Below are 25478 nucleotides of genomic sequence, written 5' to 3' on the forward strand. Positions count from 1 at the left end.
GCAGTCATGAGTCAGAGCTATCCACAGCGCAAAGTAGGGAAAACAATTTATTTAACATGCAGAGAACAAATGCATTTGAGATGTATGTACAGTTACGGCTGTTCGGTATGAAGCAGGAACCTCACCCTACAGACAAGGAACATTCATAGTTTAATTTCCAAAGCTTTTAACAACGCGTTGCCACGCAGCAAGACTACAGCATCTTTCCGTTTGGCTGTACGGCGCGGGCAGTGCGCTGCCGTTAACACCGAGAACAGCGCTGCTCTGCAGAGAGCACGTGCGCTCTTCGGACTTCCTCAGAGTCACAGTGAGATTCACGTGTAGGCATCTAAAGCAGTGAAACCTGCTTCCTCGGGACACACTGCCGGGACCTAAGCACTACCCCTGCGCCTACTGCGTCTAAAGTGCTGGCAAGAACATGTCTGAGGCAGAAAGCATCCTCTCCTTGTCCCCTATCCCAGTCCATTGATTTAAAACTGCTTTCTTTAAGGATCCAAACAACGTACCCCATCCCTCTCGCCTGCCTTGTCTGACGGGGAGCTGACGAGGCTGGCGTCTTCGTGAGCTTCAGACCAGGAATTTACAGCAAGTTCCTTGGCCAAACTTTGATTCCACCTTCAGGGGCTTCTACAACTGCCTGGAGCCCCTGAGTAGGACCTCAGGCTTTCGAATCCGCTGAGTTTTTCCACCTCTAGTGATTTTTACTTCGCAACACAGTAAAGAAAATTCAACTATAAATAACTCCAAGCTGCGTTTGCAGTAATGGATTTTACAGCCATAATTAATTCCAGCAGCACTTTCTCCTCCAGAGTTTTCTTCCTACAACAGGCAGGGGTCTCCTGCCGATTTTCTCAGCACTTGAGCTGACTGCTCCCATTCGTAGTTTGGGAAGAGCTGTTGCTTGACAGCACTGCTAGAAATGCTGAGCTTCACGTCCGAGGACCCGCCCTACCTGTGCTTTGGCCAATGGATGTTAAAAAACCCAACCACCTGTTAATTTAAAACAGTCTGTCTCAAAGCTAGTTGAGGCACTGCTTGAGACTGGAAATCGGGAGGGAGAAGGAACCAAGTTCAAGTGATTTACACCTAGTTTCTGTGAGACTGTAGCTAGAGGGGTCAGCTCTCCTGCCCCCCGTGAGCACAGAACGCTGATGTCCAGAAAAACTGCTTTCCCCCTTGTGGAGACAATTGCACTTACCCACTTAATACAAGGAACAAATAAAACAGGGCATTAAACTGAGCACATGCATCATCACAGCCCAGTGGAGCCTTCTTTCCTTTCACCATCTGCTTGTTTCTATTTAGATATCCTATAGCTCTATTATTTACATCTTGTATGTCATTTTACTCATCTCAATAAAACACAGTATTCAACTACATAATAATACTGCCCGCATGAGGGGACATGAGAGGCATCTCTCCTTATCCCTGGATTCAGTCACTGCACCTGATTAGTGATTGTAAAGACGCTTCTGCACTCCAGGTGCCGTCCTCCACCAATACCGACCGCTCCTTTCCAGCCCTGTTTACCTCCTCACTACGCATTTCCTCTTTTCCCCACACTATGGAAGGCGATGAAGGCAGAAAAATAACCAGTGTAACCATTTGCATACAAAACTCAGCCCCCGCTGCCCAAAATGGACACAACAGGGAGGCCGCTAGCAGTATAAAATAAATATAGCAACTAAAGATACAGCAGTGTCGCGCAGCACAGAGCGAGGGTCTGCTTACGTTGGCTGTTGGGAACGAAGCAGCGCAGGGGAACGAAGGGAGCTAAGCGCCGTTTCAGTGTGAAAAATAAGCATTCCCTCACGGAGCCAGCATTATTGCTCAACATGCTTAGCGGGTCCAGTCTGGCACTGAGGAGGTAAAAGTCCGCGGAAGGGCACGTGTAAGGGCTCTGCGCTGAGGAAGCTCCCGGTGGCATCATTACCCCGCCAGCCTGTAGGTATCTCTGGACAGCAGTACGGGAACAAGCCAACTAAATCCCCTTCTGCTGACAGGTCTCCCCTCAAAATACAATAACTTCAAGTTTAATAGAGTGGAAGATAGAACCAGATTCACCCAGAGGTCAAGATAAAAGCAGCCAGCACTGCCCGTTACTGGCTGCCGCTCAGTTCATGCTTGGCATAAATGTCCCAGGACCCCTTCAATGTGGGGCAAAACATTCTGGACTAAAGCTACAAGCAGAGTGGTCAGGACACGTAAACAAAGCTGAACGTCACCAGTGGATAGCATGTGTGTCCCTCCCCGCGTCACATTCATTCCAGTCCTGCGGGATCCTTTCCTGGTCCTGTCACAGAGTCTCTGGCAGTGTCCTAAGGTCATAGATGCCCCCACTGCTCTACCGGGGGAAACTGATCCACTTCGCCAACCTCTGTACTGGGCTGGTCTCCCAGCGTGAAGGTCAGTCTGTATCTCAGCCTCACTTTCTCCTGCAGGAAAGACAAAACCCGAAAGCAACGTGAGAACAGCTCCCGAACAACACACTTCACTGTTACAGCTCTACAGGGGGCACAAGACTTCTGTTGCACATAGCAGGGGGGAAGAGGGCCGAGGTAAGTTCGTGGAGCAGTTCAGCTATTTGGCAAACCTGAGTTACTTACCTTACAGTTTTTATACCACAAAAGCTTTATTGCTTAGCAGGGACCAGTAGGAGAAAAGCACAAATAACCTGTGATAATAGTTTGGACATATGTGGCCAGCACCCATTGCTCAGCTGCTCTCCAGTGAGCCTGAGGAATGCCGCTGGAATAGTTCAGCATTTTCAAAATTAAACTCCTCATCACGTGGAGGAAGATAAAACAGTTCCTCCTCTGCAAAATTCCTGGTAAAACAGGAAGCAGGAGATGGAATCAGTCCTTCACTGAGGGGATCTCCATGTACCTCACAAAGTTTTTCACCAACCCACCAAACCCCTCTGACGTTTATCCTTTTGGATCTCAAAACTTTTCGCTGATACTTTGAGGACTCTTTTGCTGTAATTCTCAAGTAGTAACATCTACATTTGTCAAGTAATTATAAACTACTTCAGCATACGGCTTTGAGCTTTACGAAGCAGGCTACTTAAATGAGTAAACGCAGCTACTCAGATGCTCCCAGCACGATCAGAAAGTGTTAACCACGTCATTTCACTGGTCCCAGGTACATCCTCCAAGAATAACGGAACAGACATGATCTGACATTTGTCTGTTGGTTCAGGCCTGTCAGGCTATAGCCTCAGCACAGCAAAAGTATTTCTACAGCACCAGCTAATTTGACATCAATCTAATTATCACCAAAAGCCAGGCACTTCCAGTGCACAAGGGAGTCAGACAAACTCCTGATACAGCTCTGATTGCTACTTAGCTTTAAAGTGGAGCCTCATACGACTGATGCTGGGAGAAACGTAGAGCTCCTTCTCATACCTTTCCTTGCTGACAGTCTGTTGGGGAAGAGACTGAACAGCCTCCCTCTAGCCCTGAACTGAAACACCAACATTAAGCAGTGACCACCTCTGGAGGGCAAGTTAGGAATAAACAGCTTTATCTGCTGAAATGTTTGGTCCAGCTCCCCTGTAGAATTCAGCTTACATCAAATTTGTCTGAAAAAGACAGGTTAAATCCCACTGCCCCTCTCACCTTCGTAGGATTTGCCAGAAGCATGACTTGCGTGATGGCAGCAGGCGGCTGGATAGGATTAAATGGAGACAGCTCTGTGCCAGAGGGTGGTTGTAACTTCACTTTCATGGACTGCAAATGAAAAAGAAAACGGAACCTCAGGGATTATCTCCTACCTTGGGGACAATGAAAGATGGATGCACGGGCTGGGGAGATAACAGCACACATCCAAACTGGAGAGAATCAATCCACATACGAGGATGAGGAAACAAGAGCCAGCCCAGCTCGCACAACATCACAGGAATAGGGAGACTGACACGACATCCCAGGGTAAAAACACTGGTCAGGTGAACACCAACAGCACCTTCCTGAGTGCTCTTGTGTCAGAGGTTTTAATGCAAGCACCTTCAGGACGGTAGGCAGATCATAGCTGAGATTGGGCCAGTTTTCAAAACACAAAGCCGGCCATCCAAAATTATCTAGGTGCAGCAAGAGTAGAATGGAACATATTGTCAGATTTAGGACGTCTGTTAAAAATTCTGATTCTAAAGACCTCAAGGGTGGCTCTATCCATGTAACAGTCCTGCCATTGTGCTATCTGAGCCACCCTCATGAACAGACACAGCTGGATTGAGCTTAGATAGCAAGAAAAATAGAACACTAATGACCTGCATATCTTGACTTATCCTATTCAGTGTTTTCTGCCTCTCACAGCCACCTTTATGTTTTGGAAACAGGCAGAGCACAGCCTGTAGAAAGGTAGAACCAGGCTGTCCCAAATCCCTAAGTTCATACCCAAGCCTTCCCAAAAGCACAGTTTCAGGTCGCCGAGGGTCTGAGCCACGTGTCCCTACCTTCGGCACGGCAGCCTGCAGCACGATGTTCTTCACAGGCAACGGTGCCGTGTTCAGCATTGAGACCACCACGACCAGCACATCTGACCTCCCCGGCGGGCACTCCCTGGCAAAGTGCAAGAGGATCCGGAAGCCATTCTTGTCATATGCTGTCACCGGGAGGGCACTGCCTACAAGAGAGAGAAGGGGAGATGAATGCAGGTTTATGCTGCAGAATTAGGTAAACTGACTGTTCGGCTGGGACATCTCATCCTTCCTCTCTGCTTCATAAGCTTTGGCAAGAAGCTTTACTTTTAAAAAATGTTCAGAGAAAGGTGAAAAACCTGAGATACTTACTGGGTTTAATGGATTCCAAGGGAACATGGACATTGGCCAAAGAAATTTCAGGTGCTTTCATGGGACTGCCTTGCTGCTGGAACGATGCTGGCTGGAAGAGAGGACTTCCTGAGCCAGCAGTGCAGCTGTTTGGGAAAGGAACAGGAGGGGCTCCAGGGACAGTGGCTGGCAGCCCTGCAGGTGCTATTAACGGAGCAGAGGTGACAGTGGTTGTCAAAGTAACCCCAGGGAACACTGCGGGTGTCGCCATGCCTTGGGTGGCAGTCCTGGAAGAGAGACAGAAAAAACATGGGAAACTGAGCTGAAAGGGAAGCAGGCATTTCACCACAAACCCAGAGATAACGGCAGATCATAAGGACAAAGCAGTGGCCCAGAGCCAAACTGGAGCCTGTGTCTCATTACAGTCTCATGTAAGGAGGAGAGCTACGAGGAAGTGGTGGTGGTGATAGGATTAGGCATCACTTCTCTAAGTCAAGAAGAAAGCAGAGTCCCACCTTTGCGAAGGTGGGCAAAGGCCTCGGTACTTAGCAGCCTGTTCAACTTTACACCGCGCATTTGGACCAGGCAACAGAACAGCTGTTGCGCTCTACGTAGCAGACCCGGCATTTCCCTCCTGGAGGTGGGACCCTCATACTAGTTTGTAAACTGAAACCCTCTGAGAAGAAAAATCCCAGTCACACACTTCTACCAAACCAGAAAGTTGAACCCGACCCTGCAGAAAGCTCAGCTTTCTAACTGCAGAGACAAAGCAAAGTCCAGGACTTTGAGTTACCCTTTGTTTTCTTCAAGGAGTTGTCCCAATGCATCCATCTTATGTGACATACTGCTCCCCACAGATGAGCTGAAGTACCCAGGAGCAGCTGGAATAGTCTTAGGAGGCCCTGCAGGGGCAGCCGGTCCAGCAGAGAATACAAATGGTGCCGAGCTTGGTGCTGGGATGCTGGGAGCAGTCTGAGAGGCTGTGAAAGCAGAAGGCAACGTCACTGACGTTCCACACGTCGTCTGTGATGTGTGATGGAGAAGAGGGTTCCCTGCAGGGTTGCAAGCAACAGTCACCATCTTCGGATTAAAGAAATCCAGGTCCAACTGGTCATTCTGAAAGAGAGGACAAGCAGACGCTCTAACTCACTGCTACCCCCTGTTGTAGAGATGGCACTGTTACAGAGGGAGAGAGATTTACCGCAAAAACAGGTGCTGGGTGGCAAGCAGCAAAGTCTGTGGCCTATGTCAGGACTACATCTGATCTGTAATTTAAGCAAAGGAAGTGCTAACATCATGGGGGTCAGATGGGAAACTGAGAAAGCCAGGTTCAGGGATATCTACTCTGTTCAGACACAGCTATCCCAGATTTTAAGGCTAAGCCAAACTTCCCCTCAGGAACAGCTGCCCCTCTGCCTGTATGTGTGATCACATGTTTCTCCAAGGTGACAGAGCATGTCCTGAGACCTCCCACAATGACAATCCCTCCCTCCCCTTCCTCCAAGACACTCCTTTTGTACCTCAAACATGCTCCACTGGTTGTTTTCTGATGTCTCCTTCACTGCTGTAGGGGCTGGGTCATTCAGGCCTGAAAGGAAAAATAACAAGTAGGTGACTGTAGAAAAAAATGAGTTAGGTGTCGTCCCTTGGCAATTGTTTTGGTACCAAACTACTTAATACAAGCTCTGCCAGAGCCCAAGAACCTGATAAAAGACTGAAACGAGCTGCAAGCCTATGATGAGGAAAAAAGACTGACAGCAGCAGTAGCTGACAGTCACCCCCTGCACACAGCAATTCTAACCCTTCCTGATTTGCAGTGTTTTCTGCTGTTCATATCTGGGCTGCACAGGCAGGCATTCTGCAGGCTCCTATATACAACCCCTCTAAGGCACGTTGCCCTTTTGCACAGCCGCAAAGGCAGGGGTGAGATCTGTACCGAACTGCAGCCTGCACGTCCAGGCACCTACAGATATCAGACTGCAGTTACACTCAACAGTTATTTCACTTGCACTCCACTCCGGGAAGATCTGAGTTCTTAATACTGACTCACTGACAAGGTCTTATATTCAGGATGATGCAAGGGAGTGTCCCCTGGACTTCTCTAGAAGCCAAAGGCATCTCGTGCTCCTTTTAGGCATGCCACATGCGCAGCCAGCCCTCACACTCATGCTGAAGGAAGAAAGCAGTCTTTGTTAGGCATGGATTGAGTAGCCCTTTTCTGGGCCCCTCAGAGCCTTACCTAAGCACAGAAGCTCCTCATCCAGCAGGGAGAGGGAGTTGGCCGTGCTGCTCTGCTGAGCGGGTGCAGCTTCCACTTGGCTCGAGGAACTGCTCCGCAACTGTGCGAACGTCTGGGGAGGAGGTGGGAGAATGGGGATTTCTGCTGGGGCTACTGTGGGGGCTGGCGTCAGGGTGGCGGGTGGCACTGGAGGTGGCTGGGTGCTGGTGACATCCAATCCAGCAAGGTCAATGAGGGTGTTGAGATTACTTGTGGAGTTACTCCCTGCAGCGGACAGGAGAAGAGCACTACTAGGAAAAGAAGGCAAAGGGCTCAGAGCAAACCCCATGTACAGAAGAAATTACCAGAGAGGTGGTTTAGATAACACAGATACTCATTTAATCATGGCTTATGGTTCTTTATAACAGAGAAAGCCCACATGCTTTCCACCTAGCCATTTGCTGTCCACAAGCTACTTAAACCAAGACAGATAGTTAGGAAATTTCTATCTGAAAATCAACATCTGCTCCAACCGCTGCTCTTTCCCCAGTGCTTCATGGTCCATGCCCAAGTGGAGGCCAGTGACAAGTGGAGTCCCTCAAGGATCAGCACTGGGACCGGTCGTGTTTAACATCTTTGTCAGTGACGTGGACAGTGGCATAGAGTGCACCCTCAACAAGTCTGCTGACAACACCAAGCTGTGGGGCAGCTGACACGCTGGAGGGAAGGGATGCCATCCAGAGGAACCTTGACAGGCTGGAGAGGTGGGCCCATGCCAACCTCATGAAGTTCAACAAGACCAAGTGCAAGCTCCTCCATCTGGGTCGGGGCAATCCCAAGCACCGATATAGGCTGGGCAGTGACTGGCTTGAGAACAGCCCTGAAGAAAAGGACTTGGGGGTGCTGGTGGACGAGAGGCTCAACATGAGCTGCCAGTGTGCACTAGCAGCCCAGAAAGCCAATCGTATCCCGGGCTGCATCAGGAGAATTGTGGCCAGCAGGTCGAGGGAGGTGATTCTCCCCCTCTACTCCACTCTGGTGAGACCCCACCTGGAGTACCGCATCCAGTTCTGGAGCCCCTACTACAAGAAAGATGTGGACATGCTGGAACGTGTCCAGAGAAGGGCCACGAGGATGATCCGAGGGCTGGAGCACCTCTCCCGTGAGGACAGACTGAGAGAGTTGGGGTTGTTCAGTCTGGAGAAAAGAAGGCTCCGAGGAGACCTTATAGTGGCCTACCAGTATCTCAAGGGGGCCTACAGGAAAGCTGGTGAGGGACTTTTTAGGATGTTGGGTAATGGTAGGACTAGAGGGAATGGATTAAAACTAGAGATGGGTCGATTCAGACTGGACGTTAAGAAGTTCTTCACCATGAGGTGAAGACACTGGAACAGGCTGCCCGGAGAGGTGGTGGAAGCCCCATCCCTGGAAGTTTTTAAGGCCAGGCTGGACGGGGCTCTGAGCAACCTGATCTAGTGGGAGATGTCTCTGCCCATGGCAGGGGGGTTGGAACTAGATGATCTTTAAGGTCCCTTCCAACCCTAACAATTCTATGATTCTAGGATTCTTGTAGCATAATGCGTAGTATTTTCAAAATCTTTTGAGCTCCGGTGAGGCTTTGGGAGATCCTAAAGAATTACAATAAACAAAGGCTACCAGAGAACTAGAGAGCTGAGGAAGATTCATACTATCTGGATCTAGAATTCCCTTCATATTTAGGACAGTCTTGTCCCAATAAGATACCATGAGACAGCATATGCATTCCTCTGCTGCTCTCCATGCAGAAGTGTGTAAGTGACTCTCAAAGGGTAATTCTGCCACATGTGTCCAGAGCTTTCAATGGTGAAACTGAAGTGTAAAGTGGGCGACTGGCAAATTCGCAAATGGAATTGCTGGCAAAGCAGGACCCCGGCCTGGCTCCCACTCTCCTGGTATTGTCTTTTTGATAAAATCATCCTCTTCTTACATGTCACCATTAATAAACAGGACAAACGTGGAGAGGAAAATGCGTAAGAACTTCCAGCCACACAAACTGTTCAGATGCAGGTTTGCTACTGATGTTATCAAAAGTTTCAATAACATGGAAATGGAAAATGTAAAGCTGCAACACTGTTGCTCATGTCCAGAATTGCCTATCCAGTGTTTAGGAGCTCTCTTGTGCCCCTCTGGTTTGCAAACTGTTGGCCACAAGAACGACCAATAGCCTACTTCACCGCCATTAATAGGAAACCCCATCCAAAAGACTTTGAATTGCAGGGTTCAAAATTAAACAGTTGGCTTCCCAGGAACTCACCTTGCACTACAGACATCACAGGGAGATCCACTTCACCATTGATCGCTTGACCCTCTATTATTTTTTTATAGGAATTTATCACACGGGATAAATTGTCACTGGCCTGCAGAATATCCCCTACATGCAAGAGAGACAAAAACAACCCCCAAGACTTTAGTAACTTTGCTCCCACTAATCCTGAGAATACTCTGCTATCAACTAAATAATCAGCAAGAAAAAAAAGCATAATTATTTGGCTATGAGCTCCATTACTCTCTGTCTTTGCCGTACTTCTCCAAGCAATATCCTGACCTTTCTATGTCTGTGCACATTACAGTAACAATGAAAAAATGAGTCCAAGGCTTTTTTCCCCCACAGCAACTCCCTTTTCCACCCAAAGCAGCAGCTGTCCCCCATTATCACCCCCAGCCTCCCCTAACCACCAACTCTACTGTCAAGTCCTTGCCTGAATTTAAACGATAGGCATAAAGAGGCAAGGATCTTGTCTTTTATCTGCTTGCTCAAAGTGAAGTGTATTCACAGTCAAGAGGCATCTTTACAGCAGCCATTCCCTTGCTGAACCCTTGCACAGTCACAGGTCACAAAAGCAATTAAAAAAGGAAAAGTAGAACTTAATTTACCCAAACTGCTGTCATTATCCTCTGTCTCACTGGCCAGCTTGAATAATGTCCGTCTTTTGGTTTCACACCTTTCATAGAGCTCCTAGGAAGACAGATTAGGACAAAGGGTTTCAGCAGCCAGGAGCCACTGTCAGCAATACCAGTCAGCACAGAATGACTCCCCAGGCACGCACTGGAAAACCCAGAACAGAGAAACCAGTCTCCCTGTGCTGAACACATTAGTGTGGCTGGACGACCAAGATCCCCTGTCCCTGCCCTATTACAGAGCCGTGAAGCATTACATTAGCCTGGGAGTCTAAACACAATCTGCATTTTCCACATATCTCTCAGTCCTTCCTCGCATCAGCACTTATGGCCAGCTCCAGCCCAGAAGAGATGTGCCTTCCTTGTATTACAGTAGTTCCTAAAAGCCCAAGGAAGAGCAGAATTGTGCTTCAACAATTATGCTTCAATTCTGCTGCAACCTGTACTCAGAGAGTCTGCAACCACACAGAAGAAAGGTGGCAAGAAGAAAATGCTTCACAGAAACAAGCCAGTTTCTTAAGCTCCCTACCATCGTTTCAGGAGCTTGTTGTTAAACACAAGTAGGTTTAACTTTTTTAATTAGATAAGGTGTTACTCTTCAAGGCCCTGGGCCCATCCAACCATCCCTGGTGTCTATTTTGATTTTTACCTTCTTGATGTTCTCCTAACCTTTTAACACTAGCTAAAACTCTTCCTTTGAAGGGGAGGATGTATTTTATGTCCCATTCAGCCTTAAGTTTACCCATCTGCAGTGCTGTGAGGGACAGTTATTATCTGCAATCAGTGTGTCCTAATAGGAGCAAGAACTGAAAACTGCAGCTTCTTGATTCTGCCACTGTATCTTTGGAGAACAGCTGTACCTCGCTTCAAGCATGTGCAAAACCAAACTATTACCAACTGTCCTTGCAGGGCACAGAGTCCTTTGGTGAAAGGTGTTAAAAACATGGTTATTTTCTTTCCTGCTGTTTCCAACAACTGCTCTTGTTTCTCGCCACTGCGCTCCATTTTACTGCCCTATTTGCAATTCTCTGTAAAACTCAAGCCTGTAAGAAGAAAGGTCTGACTGCAGGATTTCAGGGAAGAAGGAGCACCTCAGGCCCACCTTCATGAGCTCTCTATCGGCCTCTGATGAGTCCTCTTTGCTGTAATGAACCAACATCTCATTCAGCAGCTTCACGTTGTTATTTACTTCCTCCAGCGTGTGCATGCGTTTTGTCACTTTTTGAATCCGAGCCTCATCCTTCAGGGTGTAAAACACAGACATAAAAAGTGAGTTTCCCTGTAAAGGGCCACAGTATCACAACAGCAGGTATTATCTGTAAATCATGTCAAGTAATGTCTACTTAAAGTTAAGCTAGAAAAAAAAACCCCAAACTCTCCATTCATGTGAAGCTTTGCTTATTTTATTATCTTTTCACCACCATTCTGAAATGACAGAAAACCCTGTATTTCCAAAAAGTCTCATTAAATACACTTTAATGTGTAATTACACCACTAAAACCAGAAAAATTCCCAAAAGTTCCTTTCTGACCTTTTCACAAGATTTTTTTTTGTCACTTGATACTGTTTTATGAAAAAGATGTGTTTGAAGCAAAACATTTACTAGGAACAACACGCACTCTCTGGTCGAAAACATCCACCCATCTCTGATTTGAGATTCCAACTAAAGTCTGCCCTGGGGACAGGAGAAGCTTGAATGGAAACACTGCAGCAACCTATACATCGTCTTCAGTCTAGAAGCTGTCCTTTTTGTTTTTGCCAGAAACACAGTGAGTCATTTCCTGGACTGAGGGTTTCCAATGACTGCCATGGGGGGATGCATCACAGCTCTACAAACAGGAAGGTGTTTCCATGAAGCCTGCTTGTGAGAAGACCAGTCCAATGACTCAGTCCTCAGTGTCCAGGGGTGGTACTGCGATGCTCCCACCAAACCCTGAAAATACCTGAAATACCGCCTTGAGTGATGAGAATGTAGTTAATTACAACAAGGGGCATTCAATCCTTGCCCCTCCTTGCTCTGCCCTCCACCAGAGACAATAATTGTAGACATTTTTGTGATACAAACATCTCCCAGTTGTGAGCTGGAGTCAAAATTTCAATACATTCATATAATACTAAGTCATCAGATGGCACCCCTTTATGCTGTTAACCATGGGGACTAGATGCAAGTTGGTGGTGTCATGTGTTTTAAAAAATAATAAAAGCTTGGACGTCACTGATGGTCAGTCTCATTCAGTCCCCACAACTTAACCAAGGAACGTACTAACACAATGCTCCCAAGAGCCTCAAAAACCCAGGTGTTGCCATTCACATGATCCTAAAGCTCTCCACCATTTTGGAGTCAAATTATTTAAAATCTGGAAAGCAGACTGCTGACTGGGACCAATTCTACAGGAATTTCTTACCTCTTTCACCATGGATTTTATAAGCTTGTTGGCCTCTTGTAAATCATCTGGGTTTTTGCTTTTCAGCAGTTTGGCTAGAAGCTGTAAGACGAGAAGAGGATATTCAGAAAACAAATAAAGATCCTTTGGAAAAGGGAAGCAGCAAAAGGAATCTAAGTGAACAATTCAGGGGAAAGGAGCCTACTATTAAAAAGCTTACACTGTTTTCATAGTTACAGTGATCTCAGCAGGAGTCATTTATGGTTTATTATTTTACGTGAGTTGCTGTATTCTTGCTTCTACACAACACGTATCTGTGAAATCTCAGGGACTTCTGACACTAGATAATTTTTCTTAACTTCAGGTTAGGTAGGTGGACAAAGTAATGAGTTCTGTGAAAGTACACACCACCAGCCCAAAAATAAAAGCCGAATCAGTATACTTTACTTCCTTATTCCAAATATGCATTGAGTAATCACTTTTAACTAGTGATTACAATACAAGTCTTCACTGTACCTTGGATTTCTCCTCATCATCAAACACAGGGTTTTTGGGACGAGGCGGTGGAGAAGGAATCAGCGTTCTGTCTGCAGGAATCACAGGATCAAACATAACGATCCCTGAAAGCAGAAAGGGAACCCACATAGGTTTGCACATGCAGTCACACCAGGCAGTGCACCCAGTTATTCACAGGCTGCTATCAAAGTGAACACGCAGACAATCCGTCCACTGATACTAGCGCACTGTTCTAATGAACAATATAGGACCAAAATCACTGAGCACGCTGGCTGGAAAAATAAAGTCTTCTTTGATAAAGGCCAAAACCCCAGCAACTGTGTTGCCATGTTCATACTGCTCCTCTAATAGCTCAGTATAATCAATAGCTCTCCACTATTTGTCTTTCCCCCTTTCACATTAGCTGTTGAACCACTAAGCAAAGTCTCAGACAACCCAGCTTTGTGCAAACGCAAGGGCATGACATTTGTTTGCACAAATGAGCTGAGCAGGAAAGCAGACAGCAATGCAAAATGGGGTGATGAGCAGACTCCCAACCACAAGCGGGGAAAGAGCCAAGCTTCCTGCTTGTTCCATTGTCAAACCCCTAGATTCGTGTTCTATCTCAAGAGCTTTGCTAGAACTAATTTTTCTTGTGTTGAAGCCGCATGCTTCTCAGCTGAGCTTTTTTCATTGTGCCTACATAGGAAATTTGTATCAGTCAAACTAAAGGTACAATTGTAAAGTGATCTAGTTAAAAGAACACAAAAGGCTACATGGAGGCTCTTATTTCACTTTAAATTAGACTTGTTGAAATCTAGATCACAAGTTCCAGAAAAACTCAAAAAAAGCCCCTGCAAATCAAAACAAAAGTATTTGCAAGGTGTTTAACTAAACTAGTTAAAAAAGCCAACCCAAGACAGCCCGAGGCATTTAAGGATAACGAGAAGCTTTTCAGGGAATTTCTCCCTTGTTCTGTCTCCTCTCAGAGCTTGCCTTGACCCCATGTAATTAGAAGCTGTATATTTTGTGACATTCCTGCTTAAAGCACAGGCTGGAGAGAATGCACGAATGAGCAACTGACTTCCTACCTTGTCGCTTCAGCATGTAGTAGGCATCCTTGATTTTGGATTCTTCTGGCAATGCCACTGTCCAGCTATACAGCAATTCAATTACTTTTGTCTTCACCTTCTCCGAGACCCGGTCTCCCAGGTACTAAGAGTGGGAAAAAGATCTCAACTTTCCACAGTCTTCATTTCTTTTTAAGAATAAAGCCCAAACCCAGAGAATGGGAGTTCAGTGTTAAAAGGTGTATAATCCAACATGATCTAAGATACGTCTTATTAAGAGGAAAAAATGTTCCTCTAACATATTTGAAATAACAGTAAAGAGAAGCTGTGACTATCATCTTCAGCAAAAGAAAAAGCAGCTGTTCTGTTCGTTTCAGGATTTTGCTATTTAAAAATTACAGCACTACAGATAACCACCCCCCTGCTACTGTCTTACGGGAAAGAATCTTGGAATACTTGGCTGCATCAATGATGCTGTGGGGTGCCTCTGTCTATTTTTCACGACATTAAACTGATCGTGGATGTTGAGGGACTTAGTCAAGCACTCTTTACACAGCAAGTCAACACCAGATTTGAGGATCAGAACTCCATGGTGTGTTGCTAAGTCCCTTGTTCTCACCTCTGCATCACACCCCTGCTGCATTGACGCTGGGGTTTTGTTTGTTTTTTAAAAAAAACACAGCCTAAGCTTTAGAAGCCCTTGAGTTACATGAAGGATTAGAACAGCACAGAGACTATATACTGATGGTAAGTAAGTACAACTTACTGAGAAAAATAGTAAGCAGAACATAGAAAACCCCCAAACCTTAGCCAACAAATGCTCTTGAGTATAGGCTAATAAATGCAATGAGCCAGACAGAGCACCGCAAACATTTTGGATGTTGCCTGTAGCTTACGGAGGCCTATCAAAACGTAAAGACAGCCATAAGGCTCATGGACTAACCTTTGGAGACACAACTTTTATTAACTCGTTTAAAAAGCGAAACTTCCCTACTTCATTATGAAATCTTCTCCCACAGTTCTTCATACAAGCTTCCAGCACCTGCATTCAAGTAACAAAAACAGGGGCTGAAATGAACACCAAAACTTTTCAGTAACAGCGTGCCTGTGTTCTGCTTACAGGGGAACTGATGGACCCATGCCAGTAAGACACAGATTCCTGCTCTGTGAGACAGGCATGAATCTCCCTTCTTTAGGGGCGACACATCAAGACAGGCTGGTCTCCCACCCTCCACCACATACACATGGGTCAGAGTTACCTCACCATTAGGTCTCACAACAACAAACCCAAATCTTGACTGAAGATAACAAATGAAAGCAGCTAAACTAAACGAGAGTTATTTCTGACTGCTCTATTGCTAATGAGCAAATTGGACATTTCAATTATGTCACTGTGCTCCCTCTCACTGCCCAATCCCTCCTAGCAAAGGCAAATCAGGACATTCAGCCCCAGAACCAGCCACCAGCCCCACTAACCCCACTGACACACTGTGTCCCCTTATACTCTGCACAGATGATGTCAAATGGTGTATAAGTGGATTTAACAGGAGGGGTAAGGACTACCTACTGTCAAAGCTTGGACTGCCTCCCATTCCTGTGGCGACTGGATTTTATGAGCCAGGAGTCTCACAGCTATCTGTGGCCTGAAACAAAGCAGATCCCCATTACAAACAAAACAGGTGATGTATTTTCAGACTTTCACAAATTCTGCTGTTTAAACAAGATATCTTTCACATAATTGAAAGGAAATACCATTTAGTACCTTTTATCTTTCCATCAGTGTACAAAGACTAACAAGAAATGTTCAGGGCATCTTTGTAAGCCTGTTTACACGTATGAAAGGAAGCGACGGCTGGTAGTCCGAGCCAGCAGGTCCAGATTCCTGCTTGGGAGGGGCCAAACAACTCCCAGTACAGTCCCCAACCCAGGAAATCACTTAATTTCTCTTGCATTAGTTTCCTTTTTCCAGAAGAAAACACTTATTCCTTAGCTTACAGGAATGCTGTGACCCAGGAGGTTTCCTCAGTTAAGCCTTGTGAAGATTTTAAAGACATGAAGCCCCATCAGGCGCTAAGATTACCAACTAGCAAACAGACTGAGTTTGGCTAGCTGAGAATCTTGCAGCTGCAGAGGCTGACATTAGAGGCAGATTCAGAATTTCCATTTTCCTAGTGCTCGGTCTGTGTATAAGCCACGCTGCCTTTCACAGAAGAGAAACCACACTTCACAGCATCTTGTTTCTTTTGTAGCCAAATCATCCTTGCAATATCTATATATATATATATGTAAAAGAAAACACATAAGTTTGATGATCAAATTATATATTTTAAACTGTGAATGTTAATCTATTAAGTCTAGAGTGGTTTGGGACACCCACCCTTCAAGTTCTTTGTTGATCTGGTCACAGAATCCAATGATGTATTCCCAGTCTTCTTGCCTGTTAGACGGGTTAGTGGCTTTATCTTTGGTAAGGGAAAGAGAATATATTACCAATTAAGCAAAAGAAACAGTATAAAAGGTCATGCATTTCCTAGAGAAAAACATTTGACATCTGCTGCCAACTATAAAAAAAGGAGAAAGAAGTTCACACACCGTATGTCTGTTCAGGGAAAAGGGTGTCCCCAGGCTGAGGCATCCAAATATCCAGCAAGAATCACTGCTTTCCAAAAAAACAGGTGCCAAATCTCAAGTACTTAGAAACACGCTATTTCCATACTCCAAATGAGAGTACAAGATACAATATTTGAGCTCACACAGTTTCCCTCTGCCTGAAATGTTATCTCTTTCTATTTGGCTATACCATTAAACTCCTTAAAGGCTAAACCCTCACACTTTCTACCCAGGAAGTTATTTTTGTATTCCCTGGGAGTTTTGTAGAAGACCTGGAACATCAGATGTTTAATATAAGTCATTTAACATTAATGCTTGTTTTTAGAGTGCCAGCTGATTTGTTAGATGCCTTAGCATTTCTCCTGGGAATTACAAACTGAAATTTATTATTATACACTGAGATGTTCTTGTAAGTAATAAACACCACAGCCTGCAACCTGATCGGGAATTCAAATCCTGTATGCTCAAACAGGAAGACCGATGCTTTACTGACTGGGCTATTTCAGGCTCCTGAAGGATCCTCCCGTGGATACCAGGAGCTCACTTATTGTACTGATTGCAGAATAGTGAGTCTATCAGCATCTTTTTTTGTTATGAAGGCATCTTCTCCATGTATTCTACTTAACTCTGATGGAGCACTGAATTTACAGTAAACAAGATTCCTGCTTTAACCTAATTTTCCAGCCAAGATGACTGGACATGATGATTTTTCTTTCTTGTAAGGGAAGAAACAACACACTGTAGCTATACATCTAAGGGCTGGCATTTAAGAAGCCTTCCTCAAAATTTTAATACAATAGAAATAGACACAGAAAATATTGCTTAGCCAGATAGTATAGAGCAGGGAAAGAAGGTCAGAGAAAAAAACAGCAGACATCCCTGTACTTTCATCACAGAGGGAAGCATAATGAAATAAACACATGCTACATTACAAAGTGTCATTTTTTATCATCATTAAAACATATCCTTTTACCTTTCCATAGGTGCAAACCAGATAAAAACAGGTCTTAAATATCTACTCTGAAACATCACTTTCATGGTGCACCTTAGTCCTCCTACTGTGTCAGTCCTAGAAGGTTTGCTCCTATTTTCCTCCTTGTGAAAGAATAGTTGTAAAGCAATTTTGTAAATTGTTCCATGGATTGCACCGGCAGAGGTGAACCTCTGTGCCCACTGCTGACATTCATGGGACCCCAAGATAAGCAAAAGGCCAGGGAGGACTAATGGTAGGATCACATCTTGTTGTACAAGCTAAGCTACCAAGCTATTTTTTGAAGTCAAGAGATTCAAGGCAGGCTTAGTTTAAAACGCAGCTGCTGCAGAGCTAAGGAACTGTTCAAAACATGAGGCACTTAAACCTTATTACCACGCTCACAACTACTGAACACCCTGGAAGCATCATGAAACCACAGACTTACAACAATCTAAAGCCTCTTTGTGCAAGTCAAATGGTATTGTGCATGGTTCGGTGCTCCAAAGCACCTCTGCTGCTCTGCAGGTCTAGATGAAAGAAATGCGGTTCTTGGCTGGAGTTAATGGAATTTATATAATAAATACAGGAAGAACACAAACAAGTAAGGACACTCAACTAAATGAACTCTTTGTTGGTTGCACATCCTAAAATTAGGAAAGAGATCTGGTACAAACAGGAAAATGTAACCAACATTTTCATGTTCCAAGTGTTAATTTTAAAGCTGTTCCAAACATCTCCCAAGATTTCTTGGAATGACACTGGATTATTTCACACTCTCAGATTGGGTTCAGATTCATTTCAGTTTTTGCACCAAAAGCTCTCACATAAACATAATAAAGTGTCAGAAGGAGAGAGAGAGATTACTGAAGGGCTGTTATGATCCACATGAAGAAACTCCCTATTTCTAACATTCATAAAATCTCCACGTGAAAGCCCAGTTCATAAAAGTTAACCAGCTTGTCCAGAAATCCTGCCCTGGCTCTGGAAATTTATGTGCTTGCATGACAGAATGCACCAGCCTGTATGGATAGCTAAACTGATTTGGATATCTATCTCAGTACAGCCACATGAGCACAGCATCCCAGGTGAGCTAAATTACCTTGCTTAACCTTTTCAGGACATCCCTACATAAAGCTGCATCACTTCTATGAAGGCATAACCTAAAATCCCCTATTTTTATGCAGAATGCTTAAAATGTGGCCAAGGAGCTCTTCTGCACTGCCTTGTAAATATCCTTCAGCCCTTATATAAAAGGATTTGTTCCAGGAAGAAGAGTTTGGTTCTCTGAAATATCAAATCCTTGGCTTCTTTGTTGAAACTGCCAACAAAGGCCCATTTGGTAGTGAATATAAAGTTTGCTTTCACAGACACTTGTCCACCAGGTCCCATCCTAAAAATCCCATTTCACATTGGCAACCAATTGAATCTGAATTAGCAACCTGGGAACAAAAGTCCCAGCACTACCCCGGTCCTGCCACCATCTCTGCCTTAGCTTTCAGACACCCCTGCGCTTAGGACATATAAAGCTGTTTCATGCTTGGCCTAAATGTCAGAGCCATCCAGCCCTCAGTTGCTCTGCTAAACCCTGAAACGCTAATGAGTAAACATTCAGATGCATCATTAGATATGAAACAAAGGTGCTTATTTTCTCTATAGAGAAACAACATTGGAATGCAGAGAACCACAGACCATTAATTGACTGGTAATGAATGCTCATATTTTCCTGGGTTTACTTCTCTACTGAAATGAGACAAAAGCCATCCCAACAAAGGGTTTCCCCAGGTCAGGCTTAGCATATGAATTGGAAATCCTTAGCCCAAGCTTGGAGTCTAACAGTTGGATTCTGTTTGTATCCCCGGGAGGAGAAGGAGAATGCTGACCCATGACAACACAAGGAAAAACAAAATTAAGACCATCATATTATTTAATCCATCTGCATCTATTACATGCCTGGACATTGCCTAAGCCCGACATGAGTGTGATACAGTAAGTTTCCTTTTGGATGCAGTAAAAAAGGCAGCACTAAAGTCAAAGGATCCAGCTGTGTTTGTACAACCGACATTATTTTCTAACCTCCTCTTCTATTTCAGCTAAATGCAGAAAAAGAGCCCGCTGGCAGAGACAGAATAGAAAGGATCACCTTCCTCATCCCAGCTGCCTGAAATGAGGCAGGAGACATGAAGATGCTAGATCATCACTGGCTGAAGTGCAGGTCTTGCTGCAGTATTAGGACATGAGGATGATGTTACTTCATGGGTCTATGACTCCACCTGATGACAGAGACAGGGCAATGTGGAAGGCCACATATCACCAATACAGAAAAAAAAATCATTGACAATAAGAAATTTTCCAGGACTGGGAAGTTGGCTGTGCTGCTGAGCAATTCTGGCCCTTCCCTTTAGTAAGGGCACAGCAGGTGCACACCCTCAAGGTTAGCATTAGACACGGCGCAGCTTTGTGATGGTTACAAGAAAGAAAACCTCAGGAGGGCTGGTGAAAGCACTCAGATGCACCAGCCTTTGCACTCTGCCTTCCTGGTCTGCATGACTCCTCCAGTAATTTACGTACACTAAATGCTCTGTGCTCCCCTACAATGGGAGGAGCAATATAATCACACCAGCACAAATCACTGTAGCAGTGACCTGGCATAAATGCATCCTCTTAAATGAGAGAGCAACACACTCGAGCCTTGAAAAATGCGTACACCTCTGCAATCAGGCTCACTGCACTATTTCTTACTGTGAGTAAGGCCTTTGCAACACTGCCCTTTAGCATATGTTCTCTGGTGCAGAATATCCTACTGCTTGACCAAGGGAGATAACTTCTCTCTTAACTTCCACAATTAAAAAATAACCCCACAAAACAAACAGCCAGGAAGCTTTCCAGGCTATACAACCTAAAATATCCTTCCTACTAGAGATATTTTCACACACAAGCTGAACTTGGTGAGTCAGTTCTCCTTAGAGAAAGATTAAAAGGAAGGGATGTGGGTGTTTCTTCATGTGTCTCGCTGGCTACAATAAAAGATATTGACAAACTGTGGGAGTTCAGAGGAGGAGCAAAAATGGTAAGAGGACAAAAGGGACTGACCTAAAATGAGAAGAGCCGCAAACATCATTTAGCCAGTAACTCCCATAACAGATGATGATACCATGTATGTGTTTGAATTTTATATAAAAATACCAAGTAAGGATGAGAATTGTTTAAGCTTGTTTATGGAATGTAACTCGAAAAGGATAACACATTTTATAGTCTAAGGTATTTAAGGTAATGACCATCTTCTGCTGTTGGCTGACTACTTAAGAACTTCACTCACTGCTGTAATCAAACAAATAACTATTTAAAAAAGAAGAAAATCTACGAGCTAGGGATATGCAGGATAACCTCCCAGGGACAGCAGCAGGAGGCCCTGTGCATGCAATATACGAAACACAATTACTGTTATGACTGATTCATTCAAGAATCACCTCCGGATCTGCCAGTGCTGGGTCAGGTTCTGTACAGCCAACAGACCAAAAGCCAGCCAGTTCACGGACAGACACGCGATGAGGGGATACTCAGCAAGGGCTGTGGATGAACAAGCCATGGGATTTTTTTTCCCCTGTCCCTAACATTGGAGATTCTGTGATAAAAAAATACCTTATCTTCACAAAGGATTTTTGAATATTCCAGTCTGTATGGAATGGACATCCATAACTTCTACCCTGAAAACATAGCTAGGCATAAAGCACAATTTGTTTGCTTGAAAAGCATGGTTGTATAACACATTAATGCAATTTATTTGGAAAATCCCTACAGTTCTGAACCTCGTGAACAGCACTATGGCTGTACGCTTAGCCAACCAAAACCCAGGCGAGGGAAGAAGAGACAGCAGGGACAGACACATACCATCACGGTCAAAGAAAGAGCCACAGCCTTGCAGGTGCACAAGCAACATGAGCTACACCTGCCCCTTCCTCACACCTCCCAACAACCAAATTGACGAGCGGTCCCGAACCGCTGCTGCGCCCCTACAACCGCAGTCCTGCATCTCCCCGAGGGCGCTGGACACCCGGGCGGGCGAGCTGAGGGGAGGCCTCAGCCCTTTCCCCCCGCCCCGGAGAGCGCAATCCCGCGCAGCCGGAGGTCCCTGCTCCGGGGAACCGTCCTCGGAGTGCTCACAGCCCCCCACGGACGGCACCGCCACGGCCCCAGCCCGCTCAGGGGCCGCCGCCTCGCTGAGGGGAGCGGCGGGAGGAGGGATGCCATGAGGCCATGGGGCTGAGCGGGGAGAGCCAGGCCGGGGGGAACGGGGTCGGGGGGGGCTAAGGGACCCCAGCCGGGGAAGGCTGACGGGCTGAGGGGAGCGGTGCTGAGGGCCGGGGGGCTCGGGGTACTCACTCAGCCACGACTCCAAGCTCTCCCCTTCCGCCTCCGCCATGTTGCCGGCCCGCCCCGAGGCCACGCCCCGGCCGCGCGAGCGCCGCGCGGGGAGGGGCGGGGCCTGGCCGAGGACCGTCCCACCCCCCCCCCCAGCGGGCGCGGAGGGAAGATGGCGGCGCCCAGCGCGGCGGGGCTGAGGCGGCGGCTGCAGGCCTGGCTGCCCCGGTAAGCGGGGCCGGGGGAGCGGGCGGGGTGTGCGCTGCACCCGGACACCCACGGATAAGCCACTCGCAGCCTGGGACCTGGCGGCGTCAGGCCTGCGGGGAGGCTGGCCCATGGGGACCCGAAGGGCCCGGCGGGGAGGCCTGGCGCTGCCCCTCCCTCTGGCGTGGGCATTGCCTGGCGGTTTTGCAGCGAAACTACGGGCCGCCTTGTTGATTTGCGCCTCTGGCTCTGCTGCTGTAGGGAAGCAGCGATGGAGGGGAAAGAGGAGACGCCTCTCAAGTCTAACATGTCCTTCTGAGATGTGTTGGCATCTGCCCGTGTCCCCCTCACGACAAATTGTGTCAGTTTACAACCCTCCTTCTCTTGTCTTTTGCAGGCTGACGCAGGTGAGATGGAGTCGCTACAACCCCAGTTTCTTAGAGCCAGAAGTGAACAAGGAATTCTATCAGAAACCTTTGGAGGAGCTGTCTGAGGAGGAAAAGGAAAAACTGGAGCTTAAGGCTGTTCATCCCATAAAAGCTGCTCCTCCCAGTGTCTCCAGCTCTGTGTTCAGTGACCCTATGATCAGGTCAGAGAAAGCATCTCGTCTCCACTGCTGTTACAGCTAGGTCCCATGGAGCCAAAGCGCTTGGGAGCTCTGCTGTCCTCAGCCTCCACTTGCTGTGCTGCATGTTTCTTTGTGTTACAGCACAATCCGTTTATTCAGGTTAATCTTTTCCCACAAAGCCAGTCCATTGACTGACAGTGATTAGAGGTAATTACAGCAGATCTAGCAGCACCCAGACTTAACCATGGGAACACCACAAGGGGGGAGCTTATTTCTGTGGATGATAAAATTGGAATTTAAAACAGATCGCTTTTGGCTTTGTGTTTACAGTAAATTCACCAATATGATGATGAAGGATGGAAATAAAGTGCTGGCCAGAAGCCTCATGGCTCAGGTGAGAACTCAGGTTTCTTCTTGCTATTATGTTAAAACAATACAAAATGGAAGGCTGGGACGTCAAGCCCATTGGAATTAGGAATTACCAGAATTCAGGTCATCTCTGCGTCCTTATACATTTCCCTCTACATACACAATACACCATTATTTCCTTGAACAGTTGTACATTTTGTAAGAGCCCCAGCCTCATTCAGCTCACAGACCAGGTGGTGATAGCTTAGTGGAGAAAGTTCTTTCCATTCTTCAGTGTCTTTTGGACCTCATGTAGAATCATAGAATCATTTAGGTTGGAAAAGACCCTTAAGATCATTGAGTCCAACTATTAACCTAACACTACCAAGTCCACCACTAAACCTTAAACTCAGTCTGCCCTTAAAAGCATAATTTTCTCAAAAGATCTTACTTCCAGCTCTTGCTTTACCTTCTGCAGGCCTTGTCAATGAAGTCCCACAAGCATGTCACCTATATGACACAGCTTTGACCCCTGCTGTGACCTACAGTAACTGATATTAGCTGGTGGTCCCAGCCCTTGAAACGGGGACACATGTTGCCCAAATGTTCCTCAAGTAACTGCTGATTCCTTGTGACAGGAAAACACACAGGGTCTGGGCTCTCAAGTCCAGGCTTTGGAGGGGAGGATGCTTACAGCACACAGACCTGCATTTCTGTCTCCGCTTTGTCCCTGGCCCTTCCCTGGCCCAGGTCTGTGCTATTCGTTCCCCTCACCCTAAATGCAATGTCTGATAAAGAGACTGAAGAGCTGTAAGAGGGTGAAGTGAAACTTGAGTTAGAGAATCCCTGACTGGCCTGTTGCCTATAGGGCTAGAAAAGCAGCTGCTCAAGTGAAAATGGTGTACTTGTAAAAGTGATGTAATTTCATCGAGTAGGATAATCCATCTGCTCTGCATGTCTTCTGTCTTGTCTTTGTCCCAAGACTCTAGAGGCCATTAAGAGGAAGCAGCTGGAGAAGTACCACAAAGCTCCAGAAGATGAGAAGGAGGCAATTGAATGCAACCCTTACGTTATTTTCCACCAGGCTCTGAAAAACTGCCAGCCCATCATTGGGCTCAGCAGCATCACAAAAGGAGGCAAAACCTACCAGGTGAAAGAGGGGTGCCTGGGAGCGCATCTGGTCAGGAGAGAAGTAGCTAGGGAAGCAGATGCAACATGGGTTCTGCAACACTCAAGACCTGATGGAAAAATGAGATGTGGAGGCATTTCTCTGTCATTCAGTGCAGGGGAATGGTGACCACCTCCCACTTCTGCTAGCACAAACCAGCCTGGATCCAGTTCCCGAATAGGGCAGAAGTCCTTACAAAGGCCAGTGTCTGCCAGCAGTACCCAAGGCTGATCAGAATTTGTATTTTGGTAGCGATGGCCAGTTTCTATGGACAGAGGAGGTGAATTGGCACAGATCAGCTGTTGGGAGCTGGTCTCGCTGCAGAGAGCAGCATGCTGGGCCTGGAGTCACAGGACGGTGTAAATCTGCTCGTGTCCAGCTGGGCCTGTGTGACTGCTGGAGGAGAGCAGGTTACTGCACCTTCACAGTGCCATAACTTACGGTTTAAACCTTTCCTAGGTCCCGGTCCCTCTGAAGGACAATCGGAAGCGCTTCCTGGCCATGAAGTGGTTAATCACGGAGTGCAGGGAGAACAAGAACCGTCGGACGCTTATGCCCGAGAAACTCTCCCAGGAGCTGCTCCAGGCCTTCAACAACGAAGGGCCCATCATCAAGAAGAAGCACGTGCTGCACAAGATGGCAGAGGCCAACCGGGCTTACGCCCACTTCCGCTGGTGGTAGGGACTCTGTGTGCATGGGACGTGATGCCACCAGCGCCACAGCCTGGAGAGCAGAGGCCCCAGGGCCGCCTGCCTGGGAAAAGCTGGGAGAAGAGGGAAAGGTGGAAGATCCCTTCCACACAGCTTCTGAACTAAGCCAGGGAAAGCCCATCCCATCCCCACAAAGTTCATTTCCTTTGTGCTTGTTTGGATGGGAGAAGGGTGAATCTGAAAGAGTTACCGACCCCTGCGTGGATGCTTTAGTTGTTTCTTTATCACTTTCCTGTGAAGACAAGCCTTACATGTTTTTCTTAGAGCAATGCTGTACAAAATAATCTTCCACTTACCTGTTTCCTGGGGACTTTTAAGTCTCTCTTCTCCTGTAATCATCAGCAATGTTTTTGGCTGCACAGCTAAAAGCAGAGCTGGATTTTTTTTCTATACCATAACTAGCCTTAGCCTGATTGGTACAAAAGGCAGTAAAAGGCCCTTTTTGATTTTTGGTTCTGGTCATCAGCAACATTGTCTGCACAGATTTGATGGGAATGTTAACACAAAAAATAAAACCAGTTTTATGGGGAAGGTTTCTCGATTCCAAACCTTTGTCTCTGTTGCTTGAATCTCACACTGCTCTTTCCAGCTACCCTGTTGTGTAAAGCCACACTGACAACCTACAGCAGAGGAGAAAAGCAGTATTGCAGCCTTAAGGCTTCA

General features: G+C 46.3%; 2 protein-coding genes across 3 annotated transcripts; one reads left to right on the top strand and one right to left on the bottom strand.

The window, feature by feature from the left end:
- Positions 1-33: 33 nt before the first annotated feature.
- GGA3 (golgi associated, gamma adaptin ear containing, ARF binding protein 3) lies at positions 34-21913 on the bottom strand. 2 transcript variants are annotated; one of them, XM_063352071.1, is made up of 17 exons: positions 21836-21913; positions 16250-16334; positions 15440-15515; positions 14816-14914; positions 13894-14017; positions 12824-12927; positions 12329-12409; positions 11026-11163; positions 9900-9981; positions 9280-9396; positions 7008-7271; positions 6289-6356; positions 5562-5884; positions 4790-5055; positions 4454-4623; positions 3621-3731; positions 34-2435 (listed from the first exon to the last, which is right to left on the bottom strand). In XM_063352071.1, the coding sequence occupies exons 1-17, from the start codon at positions 21873-21875 to the stop codon at positions 2325-2327; spliced, it is 2259 nt and encodes a 752-aa protein (XP_063208141.1). In that variant the 5' UTR covers positions 21876-21913; the 3' UTR covers positions 34-2324. The 2 variants fall into 2 exon arrangements, with proteins under 2 accessions (XP_063208141.1, XP_063208142.1); XM_063352072.1 differs by lacking the exon at positions 16250-16334 and having other exon boundaries at positions 21836-21901.
- A 50-nt stretch (positions 21914-21963) lies between these two features.
- MRPS7 (mitochondrial ribosomal protein S7) lies at positions 21964-25350 on the top strand. The gene is made up of 5 exons (XM_063351823.1): positions 21964-22042; positions 22419-22610; positions 22920-22983; positions 23920-24087; positions 24565-25350. The coding sequence occupies exons 1-5, from the start codon at positions 21987-21989 to the stop codon at positions 24784-24786; spliced, it is 702 nt and encodes a 233-aa protein (XP_063207893.1). The 5' UTR covers positions 21964-21986; the 3' UTR covers positions 24787-25350.
- The last annotated feature ends 128 nt before the right edge of the window (positions 25351-25478 follow it).

Source organism: Chroicocephalus ridibundus, chromosome 14, assembly GCF_963924245.1.
Source record: "Chroicocephalus ridibundus chromosome 14, bChrRid1.1, whole genome shotgun sequence".
Lineage (NCBI taxonomy): Eukaryota > Metazoa > Chordata > Aves > Charadriiformes > Laridae > Chroicocephalus > Chroicocephalus ridibundus.

Excerpts from the sequence above, each read along its gene's own strand:
- GGA3 (XM_063352071.1), bottom strand. The coding sequence starts at position 21,875 with ATGGCGGAGGCGGAAGGGGAGAGCTTGGAGTCGTGGCTGA. Across the intron at positions 12,410-12,823 it reads ATGATGAGGAGAAATCCAAG|CTTCTAGCCAAACTGCTGAA; the intron begins GTACAGTGAAGA and ends CTCGTCTTACAG. Across the intron at positions 5,885-6,288 it reads ACCAGTGGAGCATGTTTGAG|AATGACCAGTTGGACCTGGA; the intron begins GTACAAAAGGAG and ends CCTCTCTTTCAG.
- MRPS7 (XM_063351823.1), top strand. The coding sequence starts at position 21,987 with ATGGCGGCGCCCAGCGCGGCGGGGCTGAGGCGGCGGCTGCAGGCCTGG. Across the intron at positions 22,043-22,418 it reads CTGCAGGCCTGGCTGCCCCG|GCTGACGCAGGTGAGATGGA; the intron begins GTAAGCGGGGCC and ends TGTCTTTTGCAG. Across the intron at positions 22,611-22,919 it reads TTCAGTGACCCTATGATCAG|TAAATTCACCAATATGATGA; the intron begins GTCAGAGAAAGC and ends TTGTGTTTACAG.